The following is a 19,350-nucleotide window of genomic DNA, read 5'->3' on the forward strand; positions in this document are numbered from 1 at the left end:
GGACAGCTTCTCCAGGGGCTGCTTCTCCTTCCCTGGGGGCCAGACCAGGCTGTCAGTGCTCTGCCCAGGGACTCAGCCATCACTGAAGCAGGACAAGTAAAACCAGGTTGGATGGTGGTCGCCAGTGCTTGCAAGACCAGCTCAGCTCCAGAACAGATGTTCCCATCTGATGACCCCTGCTCCGTGGTACAGGCAGGACGAAGAAGTCTGGGTTTCTTTGCTTCTTATCACCAAGAGATGTGTGGAGCTGTTTGATCCAGGCTCCTGGATCAAATGGTGCCTGTGAATCTCTCCCATTTTCTAGGGCAGATGAACACCCTGCAGCCAAGGGTCATAGAACAGATCTTCCACAGATGGCCTGTCCAAGGAGCGCATGGATAAACACCAACTGATAATATCTTGGCACTCTGGGGAGAGAAACCACAAATCACCAGACAGTTGGAGAAGGATCCTGTTTGCTTTGCCCCACCATTCCCGTGCCTGGGCTCTGCTGGATGTTCTCACAGCTGCGCCTAAACTTTCCAGTCAATTCCCTGTTTTGGAGGACAGCAGGACATGTGCCACCTCCTCAGCAGCTGCCAGAGCAGGATGGTCACGAGCCCACAGCTGTCTCCCAGCACTGGTATTCCCTGTGCCCAGAGATGAGGATCCACCTTGAGAGAGCTGTTGTGGGAACTTGAGCTGGCCCCAGATGATGTCCCGGCCCTTCTGGAACGGGTGCTTCCCGCAGACCATCTGGTACAACAGGATACCCAGGGACCAGATCGTTGCTGCCTCGCCGTGGTAGCATTTGAGGTGGGTCCATTCTGGGGGGCTGTAGGACAGTGTTCCTATGGAATACAGATGGAGCTCATCAGGGGGATGCTGCTGCTCCCAGAGCCTCGCCCCAGCATCCCTGGGCATGGGGGGGGCTGCACCAGTGGCAAAGGGGGGTGACCCACTGCCTCCTTGTGAGCACCTGGCTCTTGTGTACAAAACTGGGGCTGGAAAAGAAGCCACTGCTATTGGGAGAGGGCAGCAGAAGCCCTGGGAAGGCGCAACTAGGACACACAGAAGAAAAACCCACCCAATGGTGAGAAAAACCCACTCTCCTCCGTGCCTGCATTGCCCTCAGAAAACATTAATAAGCTAAGGCAAACAAGGGCAGCAAAGCAGTCCAAGCCCTTCCTCGCCTGCACACCAAACTGAGCGGTGCCCAGGTCTGACCCCCCTCTCTGCCACCCCCACGGGGTTTGTGTCGGGCTGGCTGCCCCAGCTCCAGCCACGGCTGTGTGGGTGGTGAATGCGGTTGGCAGGGCTGGCAGCTGGCCCCCCTCTGACCCCCACTCAAAAGCAACTTGGCTGCAGAAGCAATGCCATGGCCTGCAGCAAAGGGGGGAATCCCTGGTGCCACAGCCAGGCTGGGCCATGAGATGCCCAGGAGCATCCCCCAGGCTCGGCTCACCTGCAAACTGGGTGTAGACTGTGTCCTGGAGAAAGGTGCCACAGCCAAAGTCAATCAGTTTGAGCTGCCCGCTGTCCAGGTCGATGATTATGTTGGCCGGTTTGATGTCCCTGTGCAGGACCCCGCAGCTGCTGCAGTGCCGCACGGCCTCCAGCACCTGGCGGAACAGCCCCCGCGCCTCCTCCTCCGGCAGGAACCTCCGAGCCGCGATGAAATCAGAGAGGTCCTGACATCGCTCCGGACGCTCCAGCACCAACAAGAAGCAGCTGGGAAGCTCGAACCACTCCAGCAGCTGAATGACTCCAGGGAAGCCAGTGGACACCTTGTCCAGCAGCACGATCTCCAGGGGCGCACGGGCGCCGTTGGGCTGCGCGAGGAGCACGATGCCGTCAGCGGGGCTGAGGCCGTGCCAGGGCTCTGGGACTCCTCAGCCAGCCCGGGATGCTCTGCACCCCCGCCCACCCCACGCCCGCTCTCCCTGCAGGGCTCCCGGCGGCTCCCACCCTGCCGGGCCCCGGCTCCTCGCCGCCCGGCACGCCCCGGCTTCTGCCGCTGGCCCCGCTCACTCACCAGCTCGCCCCAGCGCCGGATGCGACCCCGCGGCACGCGCTTGATGGCCACCTGCGAGCAAGGGGCAGCAGCGGGCTGAGCTCGCCGCCCGGCACGCCGCGCTCCAACCTCCCCTTCCTCGTCTCCTTCTTCTTCCTCCTCCCTCCTCCTCCTCGTCCTCCGCCCCCGCCACTCACCGGGGCGCCGTCCGCGAGCCGGGTGCCCGAGAAGACGCTGCCGAAGCCGCCTCTGCCCAGCAGCGAACCCATCCGGTACCGCTCCTGCAACGCCTCCTGCGACTTCCCTGCGGGCGACACGCGGCTGTCAGCGCTCGGCCCGGGGCCAGACACGGCCCCCGACCGCCCCCCCCGACCGCCCTGGGCCGGGCATCCCCACCCGTCCCGGGCCCCGGCGGAGCTCGGGAGGAGCCGGGGCCGGGGTTTGAGCACTCGTTGGGGCTGAGACTGGGCCTTGAGCTGGGGCCAGGGCTGGGACTGGGGCTGGGGCCGGGGCCGGGGCTGGGACGGGGCTGGGGCTGGGGCTAAAGCTGGGGCTGGGGCCGGGACTGAAGCCACGGGTGGGGCCGGGACTGAAGCCAAGGCTGGGGCTGGGACTGGGGCTAAAGCTGGGGCTAAAGCTGGGGCTGGGGCCAGGGCTGGGGCTGGGGCTGGGGCCGGGACTGAAGCCAAGGCTGGGGCTAGGACTGGGGCTAAAGCTAGGGCTAAAGCTGGGGCTGGGGCCGGGGCTGGGGCTGGGGCCGGGACTGAAGCCAAGACTAGGACTGGGGCTAAAGTTGGGGCTAAAGTTGGGGATGGGGCCAGGCTGGGGCTGGGGCCAAGGCTGGGGCCAAGGCTGGGGCCGGGGCCGGAGCCAAGGTTGGGGCTGGGGCCAGGACTGGGGCTGGGGCTGGGGCCGGGGCCAAGGCTGGGGCTGGGGCCAGGGCCAAGTCTGGGGCCGGGGCCGGTGCCGGGACAAGCGGAGCCAAAGAGAGGCGATGCTGCCCCCGCCCCAGGCACTGATGCCCAGACAACAGCGCCACAGCCAGGACAGCGAGAGCCGGGCGGAGGCGAGACCGCGGCGGGACGGGCGGGCCCGGGGACGAGGACGGGGACGGGGACGGGGCAGGGGCAGCACCGCCCGGGGGCGGGCTCGGGGCATGGCCCGGCAGGGGAAGAGGGGGAGAAGGGGAGAGGGGGAGAGGGTCCGTGAAAGGGACACCGGGGAAGAGGATGCGGGACTGCGAGAGAGGAGGAACAAGAGATCGAGAGGGTCTGTAGACTCGCTGTCGCTGCCGCCGCTGCTGCTGCTGCTGCTGCTGCCGCCGCTGCCGCCGCAACTGAAGCGCCGGGGCCGTTTGTCCGTGTGTCCGCGTGTCCGTTCCACGCTCGCCCCACACGCCCCATGGCCGAGCCCCGCGCGCCCCAGGGGCAGCCCCTGAGTCTGTCCCAACACGAGAACTTTGCCCTGTTGAGCCCAGGCCCAGAGTCCTGACTCCCGCACGGGGACACAGGAATCCCCTGGGTCCCTGCTGTGCATTGGCCCTGCTGAGGCTCAGACACTGTCGGGGCTCCTTTCCTGGATGGAGGATTCCTGCCCGAGCCAAGCACTGCACTTATGTCTCCAGCATTGCTTTCCAACAAAACCAGGGGAAGGCAAACTCTTTGTGGCTTATGGTATTTTAGAGTGTCTAAAACTCACAAGTCATCGATCTTAGAGGTGAGATCCATTTGGACTTAATGGCATGGAAAAGCAGTGCAACACTAAATAAAACACTAGAAAAGGGGAGCATAGAAATAAATACATGAAAACATCTTGGATCGTTTCTTTCCATTTTCACTTCTGGAAAGCTGTTTCAGTTTTCCAAGAATCTTCTCCACAGTCCTGTCTGCTCTTTTCAAGAACCTTTCATGGAGAACGAGGTTGAGCTTTTGTCATAAGTTGTGCCACCAACTGCAGCTTCTCTTGGCTTTCCACACTGTGCTGCAGCACAAGTTCTGCAGCAAAGCAGGACAAATGTTTGGAGAACTTTACAACTTATCCTTTCTTTTCCTTGTGGTCTGGGGAGTTGTGCTGTTGGTAAGGTTTTCATTGTGATTGTTCCAAGCTTGGAAAACAGGAGGTGGTACCAGGAATTGTTAGGGAATGCAACGTGACTGAACTCAGAGAAAGAATCTCCAGAGCCTGCAGCTGGAAGTGGAGAGTTGTGTGATAATCATTCCTGTGTCTCCATGGATACCTGCAAAGTAACGTAGACGGTGAAAATGGGCTGACAGACGTAGTTTGTTTCTGTGTTCAGTTTAGATCATTCTACATCTCTTGCACTGGTATAAATCAAGAGCACAATCTGTTCATGATAAGCACTAGACCAAGCTGGACCGCCCAGAGTAGATGACAAAAAGAATCTAAAAAGGAGAAATGCAGGTGAACTTTGTGAACTTGGTGAACATTGTCTGCAAGAAGGGTAATTTTTTCTAATAATCTCTAGTCCATTCCTTATGCTTTTATCCTTCTGACAAGGCCATTTGCATCCCAGATTCCTCCTCAAAGGAGAACCCTGAGCTTGTGGAACTGTGTGTCCCTGTTCCTCTGCAGGGACACTCAGAGTGAGACAGGAAGCAATTTTGAAGCAATTGTATTAAAGCAAAACCAGTTATTAAGTAGAGATTGATATCATTCACCCAAACCAAAACCATTGGCTCAGCCTGGAGCAGTGTCCTTGAGGGGTGTCCCCACTCCAGGGAGGAAGGCCCACACCCTCCAAGGAAGGAAATGTCAGGACACGCTGCCGTTACAATCTGGGACGGGGCTTTTCCAGTCTGAAGTGCTGCCCTGTCAGTCAGATGTGCCCAGGCCGTGCCAGCTGAGCAGCTCTGCAGAAGTTCTCAGTGGTGGCACTTGGTTGTTCCTTTCTCTGGGGATTTTCCCAGCTCTGCCACAGCTTCAGCTCCCTCTCAGGATGTTGAACTTTGGGATGGAGGAGTCAGGCTGGTTTCAGCATTATTCACCCTAAAAGCAGTGTGATCCCCCCTACTTCATTTCCCACTAGGGGCTTTGCAAACAGAGCCTTGTTGGAGTTGTTTGAGCCCATTCCAGGCAGAGCCTCCTGCTCCAGCAGGAACTGCCTTTCCTGTGCCATGGCCAGGGCAGGTCCCACTGCAGGAAAAGCCCCAGGCCAGCTCCAACACAGGGAAGGGCTCAGGCACAAATACAGTGCCATGGTGGGACCTGTGCCAGGGAGAGCCAAAGGCACCTTGGCAGCAGCAGCTGCTTCCAGGGCATGGCCAGAAGCCTCCCTTGGCAAGCCAGCCTGGTGGCCACCACTGCAGAGCTGCTGCTTCAGGAGTCATTTCTGGCTGGGCCCTGCAAAGCCACTTGTGCTCCAGGAACCTGACTGGGAAGCAATTGGCCCCAGCACTGTGGGGACAAGATATTAATGACAAAACTCTTCATCCCAGCAGAGACAAGACAGGGACCGAGGATGGGGAGGGCCAGGCCCAGGGCACAGGGCTGCAATGGTGATGGCTGTGAGGTCACTGCCCCTGCAGCAGCCTGGCTGGCCCTCAGCAGACATTCTGGCCACAAGTGTTGTGAGGTCACCCAGCACATCAGAGAACCCACACAAGAGGAATTCCATCCTTGGGGAGGGGTTTCACTATGTCAGGTTGCACAAAGTTCCTGCTCCTGGAGCATTTCTGGCATGGGGCATCTACTTCTCCATGGCAGGACCCACAGCTGGTCTGTGGGTTAGAGAGGGTTAGTGAGTGAGGTTTGTTTTGAGAAGTATTCTCTGACCAAGGCTATTGGCATGGAGACCAAGAAGAAAAGAAGGAAAAAGAAGATAACCAGGGAGGAAAGCCCTGCAGCTGGGGAAGGTATTATTAGAAAGGCCATGGGAAGAATAGAAGTGAAGATTTTTCTGCCAATGATTGTTATGTTGATTTATTGTAGCCAATGAAGAAACTGTAAACTGTGTAGAGGGTATAAAAGACAGCATGCTATTGTAATAAACAGATTTGGCCACCTGAAGTGTGCAGTGTCTGTGTGTGTCACACCCGCCTATACAGCAACACTTCTCTGGAAAAGCAGTTGCAGTTTTGTGCCACTGTCATTGTAAAATATTTCCTCCTTCTAACAAATGTAAATCCACCCTGATTCAGTTTAAAGATATGGACCCTTGTTTTGTCACTGAAAGATCTGGGAGAAAATCAAAGTCCATTTTTCTTGGACTTTGACCACTATGTTTCCATTTTCAAAGACCTTGGAGAGGACCCAAAAATCTCCCAAGACTGGGTTTGGAGGCCTCATCACATAACCATCAGGCAGAGTCTGAGGGCCCTGGGCTCAGTGGAGACTGAGGACAGAACAGGAGAAGCCTGAGGGGGATTGAAGGGAGGTTCCACAGATAGTGGAGTTTTTCTTCATTGTATAAAACAGCCTGAAAAAGAAATATTGGCACCAAGGGCAGCAGGGGAGGTCCAGACTGGACACAAGGAGAAAGGACAGCTTTGTCAAACCTCTGTTGGATACATGAAGTACACAAGGCACAAATACCGTGATAACTATGATGACAATCAACACATACATGCCTATTTTCAAAAGTTCTCTCCACAGTGGTGTAAGGCTCAGCCAACCAAACAGATCATTTAACCATGATCCTTCTTCAACTCTGAGTTTGGTCATATCCTCCTGGAATTGTTGTATGCTCTTATGTATAGATACCAAATGGTCAGAAAGATTCATGCAATACATTCCATCAGTCTTTGCATCCATGTCCATGCATTAACAAAAGAAAATGAACCTGTGCTCTGTTTTGCAGAGTTGCATGTCTCACACCATGAACATCAATTAACAAATTGCTCAGTGCCAGACAAATGGCACGAGATTGCATACTTAGCCAACAACCTAGTTGATTCAATTGTTTCAAGGCTGCCCCTGAAGCAGTCTGAGGCAGAAGAAGAGTTGCTGTAAACCTCCTTCCAAAATCCCAGGCCCTAAAGTTATCATCCCAGTCAGGTTTATATTGATTGACGAACCTCTTCTCTCTACGTTTGTGCTCTTCTATCATTTTTGTGTTAGGTGTCAGCAAATAAGTCTCCCTAACCCCACCTCCTTCTCCTACTCCCATCCTTTCTCCCTGTCCATGTCTCCTCTTGCATCCCTCCTCTCCCCAGCAGCAGTGACACCCTCGGTGCCCCGTTCCCGAAGCCCTCGCAGCCCGCGGCAGGAGCGGGGATGGAGCCGGGACAGGTCGGGATGGGCAGCGCGGGGCTCTCGGCTGCTCCCACCCTCTGGGGCCGGGGGAACCCGGCCCGGGGAACAGGAGAGGGAAACTGGGAAATCTGGGGGCTGCAGATCCAAACTGGGGCTTGGTGGGGACCCTGGGCAGGGACTGCCAGCCCTTGGGGCTCCTCTCGGGAGTCTGGGAGGGGGGAACGCAGAGAGGGGTGCGGCATCCCAGGACTGGCATCACTGGGAGTGACTGGGAATTACTACAAGCATGCTGAGGGACATTGGGACCATACTGGATCATACTGGCAGCAACTGGGACTGCACTGAGGGTGACTGGGAACATGCCAGCAGCAACTGGGATACACTGGGAAAGACTGAAACCATAGTGGGGGTAAATTGGAGCGACTGAAACCATAGTGGGGGTAAATTGGAGCAACTGAAACCACAGTGGATAATAATGGGAGCAGCTATGCCTATGTCTGGGTCATACTGGGATCTTGCTGGAAGTGGCTGGCATCAGACTGGGAGTGATTGGAATAGTACTGGGAGTATCTGAGAGTGACTGGGATCCTACTGGAATCAGACGGGGAGTGACTGGAAAATTGCTGGCTGTGACTGAAACTATGCTGGAGGTGACTGGGAGCAACTGGACCCACACTGGGAGGGACAGGGAATCACTCTGGGCATGACTGGAATAATACTGGGAATGTCTGGGACTGACTGAGATCATACTGGGAGCTGGGAGGCAAATGTGGAGACACTGGGAGCAACTGGGATCAACTGGAAGGTACTGGAACCATATTGAGGGAACTGAGAGCACAACTGGGATCATACTTGGATTAAGTGGGACTATACTTCGGGCAACTGACAGAAACAGGTCATGCTGGAGCAACTGGGAGTAACTGGGAAAGACTTGGATCATTCTGAGGTAACTAGAACCTTACTGAGCAACTGGGATATAATGGGAGTGTCTGTAACCATGTGGGGGGACTGGAATCACACTGAGAACAGCTGGGATCATGCTGGGGATGACTGGGAGTGAGTGGGACCATGCTGAGAGGGACTAGGACTATTCTAGGGGCAACTGGGATCATACTGGAAGGAACTGGGAACAACTGGAACTATTCTGGCAGCAACTGGGATCACACTGAGAGTTACTGAAGTCATACTGGCATTGACAGTGAGCAGCTGGAATCATGCATAAAGGAACTGGGAGGAAGTGCAAGTGACTGGGATACACTGGGAGAGACAGGGAGTCACAGGGATCATACTGGAGGCTACTGGGGTCATGTTGGCATTTACAGGGAGCAACTAAGAACACACTGGGGGCCACTGGTATCATATTGGGAGTGACTGGAATTAGATTGCAAGTGACTGGGACCATACTGGGAGTGGCTACAATCATACTAGGTTTATAGTGGGTGTCAACAGACCCTGACTGGGGGCTACTGAGAGCTACCAGGCCCATGCTGGGAGCCTACTGTGCACACACTGGGAGGAACTGGGAATGACAGGATGCATGTTGTTGACAGCTGGGATGTACTGGGAGTGACTGGGGTAATCCTGGGGGCAACTGAACCATACTGAGGTAACTAGGAGTGCCTGGCAATGACTATGGGAATGTTCACAGCAGCTGGGATATACTGGGAGTGCCTGAGACCATGCAGGTAGTGACTGGGACCACACTAGGAGCCACTGGGAATGTGCTGGGGAGAACTGGGGGCAAGTGTGAGTGACTGAGGCCCTGCTGGGAGAGACTGACATCATACTGGGAGTGACTGGGACTATACTAGGGGCAACTGGGAGAACTGGGAACACACTGGACAAAAGCTGGAGGAACTGGCAGCAACTGGGGGCAAATTGAATCATAAGAAGAAATGACTGGGAATGACTGGGTTCATACTGGGAGCAACAGGGATCAGGCAGGCAGTGAAGGGAAGTGACCATACTGGGAGTAACTGGGATCATACTGGGAGTAACTGGGCTCATACTGGGAGCAGCCACTGGCACTGGGATCCCCCGAACCCCTTTCTGGCCATCGCGCCCCTCCAGCCCCAGCAGCCCCCGCTGGCGGTCCGGGAATCCCGGGGGTTCCCCTCTCTTGGGGGTCCCTGCTTTGGGGTTTTGGGGAACCACAACCTTTGTTTTTGCCATTCTTGCCTTTTGTATACCTGGTTTTCATGCATGACCACAATTGAGAGGTTTAGATCTTTTATATCAGAATGCTTTTCCATGGATCTTGTGTAGTGAATGAAAGCTTAGGACCAAGGCCATTCAGCATATTTCTGGCTAGAGGTACATTCCAATTCCCGGATTACACTTATGACTACAAGCAAAACAAACAAAACAATTCTATTGACTAGATTTCTACAGGCTGTACCGCAATGTGCTCATTTTGCTTGAGTAAGTTTTAATTTCAGTTCATTGTCACCCGGTGTTACTTTCCTGAATGACAGTAGAGTATAAATTTCTGACAGTTAATCTTTCCAATTAGATAGTTATACAGGGCATCTACTCCCTAATATGCTTTCTGGTGCTCTTCTGTTACTAATGACCATAACAGATGAGAAGGGATGACCATCATCCCTTCTACAGTAACCCCCATCCCTCTTGGTTATACGTTCCTCCTTGATCCTTTATTAGTTTTCTATCTCTTCTTGTACATACTGGCTTACCTTCAAGGGAGACCTGTCCATCTGGAATTAAAGCTCCCTCAATCATCATCTTACCTTTTACTGCTTCTTTTGCCTCTCTCCCCCAGCTCATTTCCTTCGTCCAATTCTGAGCTCACCTTCTGGTGTGCCTTAATGTGCATAAATGCTACCTGCCCAGGTGACTGAACTGCTTCCAGTAGTCACAATATTTCCTGCACAAGTTTGATGTTTGATGCTCCAGCTAGGGGGAGGACCCAAGCTTTTCCCACCAAGATAAAAACTGAGATTTTGGGACACCAAGGTAGCCCTTTTTCCACTGGACTCCAGAGAAAAACTGGACCTTTCCACATAATCTCTGAACCTTCAGAGGAAAACTGCACCCTTCTATAGGAGCACTGCTTCCACTGAACCACACTTGCCACTGCAGGAGGACTGAAGCCACCATTTAATTGGACTGCTACCAACACCCTGACTGACAGGGTGTCAGGTTGTATTCTGACTTTGTCAGTGTTTCTAGGTTTGTTCTTTGTAACACTGTATTTCTATTTTAATTTTCCTAATAAAAACTGTTATTCCTATTTCCTGTACCTTTGCCTGAGAGCCACTTAATTTCAAAATTATAATAATTTGGAGGGAGAGGGTTCACATTCTCCATTTAAAAAGGAAGCTCCTGCTTTGCTTAGCAGGCACCTGCCCTCCAAACCAAGACACCACGGGATAGAAATTTTCAGTTATTTTGTTAACAGCCCTTAGATCCTGTACTCTCCGATATGACCCACCAGCTTTTTGGATTGGTAAGATGGGACTACTGAACTCAGATTGGCATTCTTTTAACAGCCCTAATTGCAAAAAGTTTTCAACTATCGGGCTAATTCCTTCCCTGTCCTCTCTTTTCAAGGCGTACTGTTTAATTCGAACTGGTTGTTTTCCTTCCTTAAGTTTAATTACTATAGGAGGTGCAATTTTTGTCCTCCCTAGTACATAAGAAGCCGACACTACAGGAAACAGTTGATTTATTATTTCTTCACTAATTTCACCCTCCATTTGAACGGCTGTTAACACCAAACTCAAAGTGCCTCTATGTACTTTTCATCTTTTACCTCCAGAATAATCTCCCCATTTTGGGTCCCGGTTCAAGATAAGAGGGTTCAGGGAAGTCCTGGTTCAGCATAAGGGGGTTCACGGGGGTCCTGGTTGAGGATAAGGGCATTCAGGGGGGGTCTCAGTTCAGGATAAGGGCATGCAGGGGGTCTCAGTTCAGGATAAGGGGGTTCAGGGGGGTCTCAGTTCAGGATAAGAGTGTTCAGGGGGGTCTCAGTTCAGGATAAGGGCATTCAGGGGGGTCCTAGGGGCAGGGAGGGGAGTGTAGGGGCTCTCTGTGCCCAGGAACAGAGGTTCAGGAGGGTCTCTGTGTCTGGGAATGGGGAGTTCAGGGGCTCCAGGTTGCTCATTCCTGGGTTCCCTCATTCCTGGGGGCCACTCCTGTTCCCAGTACACCCCAAATCCCCCATCTGGACAGCCCCCTGCATCCTCCCCACCCGTTCCCCCTTAGCTGTCAATCAAACCCTCACTGCTTGGGGCAACCCAAAAACCGCAGGGACACCCCGATACCTCCCCGCCTGCCCAGCCAGGGGGGAGCTGGACTCAAGTAAATGGGACACAATGGGGTGTCCAGTGCTCCCAGTGCCCCCTCCCAGTGCTCCCAGCACCTCACCTCAGTGCTCCGAGTTCCAACTAGTGTTCCCAGCAGGACATCCTGGTTCCCCTGAGTGCTCCCAGTTCTAACCAGTGCTCCCAGCTGACTCTCAGTTCACTCCTGGTGTACTCAGTGTTGCTCCCTGCAGAATCATCCCAGTTTCACCCCCGTCTCCCCCAGTGCTCCCAGTGCTATCCCCACATGACTCTGGAAGTGACGTTCCCTCCCAGTGCTCCCAGTTCACTCCCAGTGTTCCCAGTCAGCCTCTGGGTTCTTCCACATCTTTTCCATCTCTCTTGAGTCTTGGGCTCACCCCAAACTGACTGTGGCTCTTTCAGATTCATCGAAGGCAAAGCAAAGGGAAATTTCCAGGGAAGCTGCAGAACCCCTGTCAGCACCAGAATTCCCAATGTTTCTCCCACTGTCCAAAGGCAACATTTAAACACAGCTTTTTCCACCTAAACCCGGCTTTTCCCTCCTAAACCAAGCTTTTCCCACCTAAGCCAAGCTTTTCCCATTTAAACCCAGGTTTTCTCACCACTGACTCTATGAAATCACGCATGCCAAGGACCTGAAGTCCCGGACATGACACCAAAGCGGAGACACAAAACTTCCTGATGAGCCCAAGCCCCAAACCTTGTGGCTGCTTTGGCTGCTCCCAACCTGGAGAACATCCTGAGATCACCTGGAGCACAGGGATGGGGGACAAGGACACCCCGAGTTCCTGAGAGCCCCAGGATGGAGGTGGTGGGTGAGAACCCCAAGGCCCCAAAGCCTGGGGGTGTTTGAGGAGATGCTGCAGGGGGCACCCAACCCCAGCAGGATCCCCCTGAGTTCAAACTCCTACATGGCTCCCCCTAAATTTTCCTGACCAGCGGTTACTGACTGAGGTTTTCCTGATTCTCCTTTGTTTCCAGGTGTTGGGGGGGGTTGAGTGTTTTTCTATTAGTGTGTCAATTTAAAGAATTTTTTCCATTATCATGTCAATGGAGCTGCCAGGTTACACCCAGGACCTTTGACTACTCTAGACAAAAGGGGTAGGTGGGAGCTGGGCTTCAGCAGGGCCTCTTGTGCTTCCGGAGGGGACTCTGTTTATGGTGAGCTCAGAGGAGGACTCTCCAGTCTGGAGTCACGTGGCCAAATGCAGGAGAGCCAGACCCTCTGCGATCACCTGCCCTGCATCTGCCCCGCTGCAGCCTCCTGCCTCTGCGGACACAGCGAATCACCTGGACACAAACGGTGAGCGAGGAGCTGCCCTCTCCAGCCTGATCCCACCCAAGACCTGCATGGCCGCTGCCGCCCCCTCCTGCCTCCGCTCCCGCCGAGAGAGAGTGTGCCTACAGCTAAAGAAAGGACTGGAACTGAGTTATCTGTTCTGTTTTGTTGGTAATTTTAACAACTGTTGTTTCTGCTTGTACGGTTAGATATATTAGTAAAAGAGCTGTTATTCCTACTCCCTTATCTCTGCCTCAGAGTCCTTGATTCAAACATTTATAATACTTGGAGGGAGTGGAATTAAAGTCTCTATTTCAAAGGAAAACTTCTGCCTTTATTGGCAGACACTTGTCCTTCAAACCAGGACAGATTTTGGCGCCCAACGTGGGGCCCGAGGGCATTAAGAGGAGAGTTAAGACAGGAGTAACAGCTCTCTTGAGTGGCAACATGCTGTCCGTTTTAATCTGGTTTGGGCTCCATGTGGTCACAGATATCTCTCTCCCATTTGCAAGCCCTTATTTGAATATGGGCCCCCTCACCAAACTTACTGTAGCTATTATCTGATTCATTTGGTGGATTGATTATGTCAGGAATTCATGGGTTTTTAATTTTTTCTGGAAAGTGGCCACATGGATTCAGAGCTATTGTACTCTAACTGCATGTTTCTGGGGTTATTTCAATAATGTTACTTACTGTGAGGTAATGAATGCAAGGGAAATTTTCTCCCAAACCATCACCCAGTTTTTTGAGGCTACCCCACCAGTTTTCAAGGATTTCAGATCTGCTTTAAATGCTAATGATATCACACAGTGGCTGGTGTTGCTGATATGCCTTGTTCTTTTTAGCATTCAGAGACAAGAGAATATTGGCTTGGATAACAACCCTGATACCTACCCTAGGAAATTGAGGTGCTGCCCCAGAACCTGCCCCTGCCCCAGAGACTAGGGATGTTGCCCCAGAACATGACCCTGCCCCAGGGGCTAGGGATGCTGCCCCACAGTCCAACGCAGAAATGAACCACCCAGAGTGGGTGGGGGCTCTAGTGAAGGATATAGGCCAGATGTTGAAGGAGCACATCCAGATGTTGAAGGAGCACTTTTCTCCAGCTGGTGAGAAACCCTCCCCCTGCCCTAAAGAGAGAGAGTCAGATAGTGCGGCAGTGGAACCCGTAGATGTTGTATCTGTCCAGGTTCCAGCTGGACCACAGGGGCAGCCACAGCCAGCAGCAGTTGCCCCTGTGGAAACTAGAAAATCTAAGATTAAAACAAGGCACCTAGATAATGGGGATCAGCCAGGAGGGTCCTCACAACCAGCAAGGGAGCCAGAGGTTGAGATTGTCACAGAGTCCCTCTCATATGATAGTCTCGGTAACCTGCGTAAAGACATTGCACGGCGAGGCCGTGAGCCTTTTACAACTTGGTTACTCTGGGTCTGGGACCTTACGGGAACATGTGTGCAACTGCATGGAACTGAGGCAGGAATTTGGGATCCTTGGCCCAGGACTCAGGTGTGGACCAGATATTCGTAAGGGAGCAAGGCCTCCTTTCCCTCTGGGACCGGTTTTTAATGAGTGTGAGAGAGAGGTTTGTCCACAAAGAGAGAATGCAGGAGCACCACCGTAGAATGCGCTGGAAGACCCTTGGGGAAGGGATCCAGCAGCTGAGAGAAGTGGCAGTATTAGAGGTACTCTTTGGGAGGGATGGACATCATGACAATGACCCTGACAAGGTCAGGTGCACAGGGCAGATGCTGTGGAATTTGGCAACCCTGGGGCCATCTTGTTATACCACCTTCATTGCAGTGATCAATGCTGATAACCACCAAGAGACAGTGGGTTCTGTTGCCAACAGACTCAGAAATTTTGAGAGTATGATGAATGGCCCAATGCAGGCCAATGCCTCTGCTGTGGCCAGGGACCTCCAAGAGGTCCAAGATAGGATGGAGGAGATGAGGGAGGAGATGAGGGAGGAGATAAGAAAGATCAGTGCAGCACCAGTGCGAATCACAGGCCCCAAATCTAGAACTCAACACCCCCCAGCTAGGGAGAGAGGGTACACCCCACGAGCTGACCTGTGGTTCTTCCTGTGACACCACGGGGTAGACATGAGAAAATGGGATGGGAAACCCACTTCTGTCCTGGCAGCACGGGTGCGTCAGCTCAGGGAGGGAAATGCTAACCGAGGGAACCGCGCTAAAACAAAGGTGGCCTCAACCTCCCATGGTAAAGGTGCAGGGTATCACAGAAGGGAGGATGATCTGTCAGATCCCCTGGAAAGAACCTCCACTATGTATGCCCAGGAAAGGAATAATAACCAGGGCTAGAGGGGCCCTGCCTCTAGCCAGAAAGAAGCATGGGATGACAGAGAGTATTGGACAGAGTGGGTGCGATGGCCTGGCACATCAAAGGCACAGGAACATAGAGTACTAGATTATACTGGTTCACAATGCACCCTGATACCATCAGAACATGTGGGGAAGGTACCTGTTTCCTTGTTGGGGTGACAGGGGATCACAGGAATGCACTTTGCTGGAAGCTGAGATTAGCCTGACAGGGAAGGGATGGCAGAAACATCCTATTGTAACTGGCCCAGGGGCACTTGTATTCTAGGCATAGTCTTCCTCAGGAACGGCGACTACAAAGATGCAAAGGGGTTCAGGTGGGCTTTTGGAATAGCTGCTGTAGTGACAGAGAGCATTAAGCAGTTGAACACCTTGCCTGGACTATCAGAAAACCCATCTGCAGCAGGACTCCTGAAAGTGACAGAGCAACAGGTGCCAATTGCCATCATGACAGTGCACTGCCAGCAGTACCGGACAACTCGAGATGCTGTGATCCCCATTCACAAGATGATCCGTGAGCTGGAGAGCCAAGGGGTGGTCAGCAAAGCCCACTCACCCTTCAACAGCCACATCTGGCCTGTGTGCAAATCTGATGGAGAATGGAGATTGACTGTGGACTATCGTGCCTTGAATGAAGTGACTCCACAGCTGAGCGCTGCCATGCCAGACATTGTGGAACTCCAGTACGAGCTGGAGTCCAAGGCAGCAAGGTGGTATGCCACCATTGACATTGCCAATGCGTTTTTCTCCATTCCTTTGGCTGCAGAGTGCAGGCCTCAGTTTGCTTTCACCTGGAGGGGTGTGCAGTACACCTGGAACCGACTGCCCCAAGGTTGGAAACACAGCCCCACCATCTGCCATGGGCTGATCCAGGCTGCACTGGAAAAGGGTGAGGCTCCAGAACATTTGCAGTACAATGATGACATCATTGTGTGGGGGAACACGGCGGTGGAGGTATTTGAGAAGGGAGAGAAGATCATCCAGATTTTGCTGGGAGCCATTAAAAAGAGCAAAGTCAAAGGACCTGCCCGAGAGATCCAGTTCCTGGGAGTGAAGTAGCAAGATGGACAGTGCCAGGTCCCCACTGAGGTCATCAATAAAATCACTGCAATGTCTCCACCAACAAGCAAGAAGGAAATGCACATCCCTGAGTACATCCAGATTCTGAGCCCTCTCTACCTGGTCACCCGCAAGAAGAACGATTTCCACTGGGGCCCTGAGCAGCAGCAAGCCTTCGCCCAGATCAAACAGGAGATAAAGAATGTGCTCTACTCTGCAGCCAGGAACCCTGGTCTGTCCTGGAGCCTTTGGCAGAAGGTGCCTGGTGAGACCCGAGGCCGACCCCTGGGATTCTGGAGCAGAAGTTACAAAGGGTCTGAAGCCAGTTACACTCCCACAGAAAAGGAAATCCTGGCTGCCTATGAAGGAGTTCAAGCTGCCTCAAAGGTAATTGCCACGGAAGCACAGCTTCTCCTGGCACCCCGACTGCCAGTGCTGGGGTGGATGTTCAAAGGAAAGGTTCCCTCTACCCACCACGCCACCGACGCTACATGGAGCAAGTGGATTGCCCTCATCACACAGCGCGCCCATATTGGCAACCCGAATTGCCCTTGGATTTTGGGGATAATTACAAACTAGCCAGTAGGTGAAGATTTTGGTCTCACTGACAAAGAGGAGCAGGAACAAGTGACCCGGGCTGAAGAAGCCCCACCATACAACCAACTGCCAGCAGATGAAACATGCTACGCCCTTTTCACTGACGGTTCCTGCCGCATTGTGGGAATGAACTGGAAGTGGAAAGCAGCCGTATAGAGCCCCACATGACAGGTTGCACAAGCTACTGAAGGAGAAGGTGGATCAAGTCAACAAGCTGTTCAGCTGGCCTTGGACATTGCTGAGAGAGAGAAATGGCCAAAGCTCTACCTTTACATTGATTCATGGATGGTAGCCAATGATCTATGGGGTTGGCTGGAAAAGTGGAAAATGCAGACTGGCAACATAGAGGAAAACCAATCTGGGCTGCTGATGAGTGGAAAGACATTGCTGTTCAGGTAGAGAAGCTACCCGTGAAAGTCTGTCATGTGGATGCCCATGTTCCCAAGAGTCGGGCTAATGAAGAACACTGGCATAACGAGCAGGTAGATCAGGCAGCACAGATAGAGGTGTCAAAGATAGACTTAGATTGAGAACACAAGGGAGAATTGTTCCTGGCTCGATGGGCCCATGATGCCTGAGGTCATCAGGGCAGAGATGCCACCTATAAGTGGGCACGAGACCGAGGGGTGATCTAACCATGGACAGTATTTCTCAGGTTATCCATGACTGTGACACGTGCGCTGTCATCAAGCCAGCCAAGCGGATGAAGCCCCTCTGGTATGGGGGGTGGTGGTCCAAATATAAGTATGGGGAGGCCTGGCAGATTGACTACATCACACTGCCTCAGACCGGCCAAGGCAAGCGCTACGTGCTGACCATGGTGGATGCCACCACTGGATGGTTGGAGACCTACCCTGTGCCCCACGCCACATCTTGGAACACTGTCCTGGACCTGGAAAAGCAAGTCTGACTGAGTCAGAAAGAACTGAGTCAGACAACAGGACTCATTTGAAGAATGGCCTTATCAATGCCTGGGCCACAGAACATGTCATTGAATGGATATATCATATCCCCTATCATGCACCAGCTGCTGGGAAAGTTGAACCGTGCAACAGCCTGCTCAAGACTACCCTGAAGGCACTTGGTGGGGGAGTCTTCAAGAATTAGGAAAGAAATTTAGCAAAGGCCACCTGGACGGTCAACACCCGAGTGTCCATCAATCGAGCTGGTCCTGCCCAGTCTGAATCCTTGCACACAGAGGATGGAGATAAAGTGGCTGTAGTACACATGGAAGATATTTTAGGAAAGAATGTTTGGATTAGTCCCACCCCAGGCAATGAGAAACCCATCTCTCCCATGGGATTGTCTTTGCTCCAGGACCTGGTTACACTTGGTCAGTAATGCAAAAATGATGGGGAAACCCATTGTGTACCGAAGGGAAAACCTAATCTTAAATGAGAACTGTGTGTAAGGCTTTCGTTACGCAGATAGTAGTAGAATAAGGGGTGGATAATATGTTGGGTTGATGTGACCAGAAATGTGTATTCTATCACTATCTGTTAAAGCCAGGTGGGGCAGTGATTCCTTATCTCCATGGCACACATTATCTGCTAATGGGCCATCTTTAAGACAAGATGGGGCAATTATCTTTATCTTTTCCACAACTCATCCTCCCTCCAGGAAGATATCATCTCCTGCTGAGCCATTAAGTCCCACTGAATGACTGATAAAATTACATCATCCCACTGGGAGATGCTCCAGCCAGGGGGAGGAGCCAAGCCTTTCCTACTTAGATAAAAACTGAGATTATGGACGCCAAGATACCTTCATTCCACTGGATTCCAGAGGAAAACCGGACATTTCTACATCATCCCTGGACTTTTAAAGGAAGGCTGCACCCTTCTACTGAAGCATTGCTTCAGCTGAGCCACATCTGCCATTGCAGGAGGACTGTAGCCACCATTTGATTGGACTGCTACCAACACCCTGACTGATGGGGTGTCAGGTTGTATTCTGACTCTGTCAGGGTTGGGATTGTTTTTTTGTAATACCGTGTTTCTATTTTCTCAGTAAAGAACTGTTATTCTTAATTCCCATATCTTTGCCTCAGAGCCCCTTAATTTAAAATTTATAATAATTTGGAGGGAGGGGGTTTACATTCTCCATTTCAAAGAGATGCTTCTGCCTTTTTTGGCAGATAACTGTCTTTCATACCAGAACAAAAACCAAATAATTACTTGTTCGAATCTAATACAATCCCCTAAAATACACCCTCTCTCTCCTCCCTTTTCCCCATTCAACAATAGCCCTGTCTCCTCCTTCAGCTAAAAATTCACCTGGTTGGAGCCCAAACCATCTAGAGAGCCCTTCCCTGGATGGTTGGGCACTTACAGCTCATGCCTGAGCTTTGCTGGCCACTTTTAACAGTTTATTAGGAACAAACAAATGGCCCGTTTTACACAAAAGTTCCCAATTCGCTGCAATTATAATTTTTAGCACAAGATGGTAGAGTTGTATCACAAATGGACTGACTTTTAACTTGTTGCAACTACACATTGTGACACAAGATGGTAGTGTTGCCTCAAAAAAAAATACATGATGGCTGTCAGAATTGTGGAAAATCTCAT

General features: G+C 52.4%; 1 protein-coding gene across 1 annotated transcript; it reads right to left on the minus strand.

Annotated features, from left to right (window-relative positions):
- Positions 1 to 317: 317 nt before the first annotated feature.
- On the minus strand, positions 318 to 2,354 carry LOC130263073 (serine/threonine-protein kinase pim-1-like). Its single transcript, XM_056510545.1, has 4 exons — positions 2,191 to 2,354; positions 2,015 to 2,065; positions 1,445 to 1,811; positions 318 to 830 (listed from the first exon to the last, which is right to left on the minus strand). Exons 1-4 carry the CDS (start codon positions 2,260 to 2,262, stop codon positions 526 to 528), a joined length of 795 nt encoding a protein of 264 aa, XP_056366520.1. The 5' UTR covers positions 2,263 to 2,354; the 3' UTR covers positions 318 to 525.
- Between the last annotated feature and the right edge of the window lie 16,996 nt (positions 2,355 to 19,350).

Source organism: Oenanthe melanoleuca, chromosome 25, assembly GCF_029582105.1.
Source record: "Oenanthe melanoleuca isolate GR-GAL-2019-014 chromosome 25, OMel1.0, whole genome shotgun sequence".
NCBI classification, from domain to species: domain Eukaryota; kingdom Metazoa; phylum Chordata; class Aves; order Passeriformes; family Muscicapidae; genus Oenanthe; species Oenanthe melanoleuca.

Excerpts from the sequence above, each read along its gene's own strand:
- LOC130263073 (XM_056510545.1), bottom strand. The coding sequence starts at position 2,262 with ATGGGTTCGCTGCTGGGCAGAGGCGGCTTCGGCAGCGTCTTCTCGGGC. Across the intron at positions 2,066-2,190 it reads GGCTCGCGGACGGCGCCCCG|GTGGCCATCAAGCGCGTGCC; the intron begins GTGAGTGGCGGG and ends CCTTGCTCGCAG. Across the intron at positions 831-1,444 it reads AGTCTACACCCAGTTTGCAG|GAACACTGTCCTACAGCCCC; the intron begins GTGAGCCGAGCC and ends TGTATTCCATAG.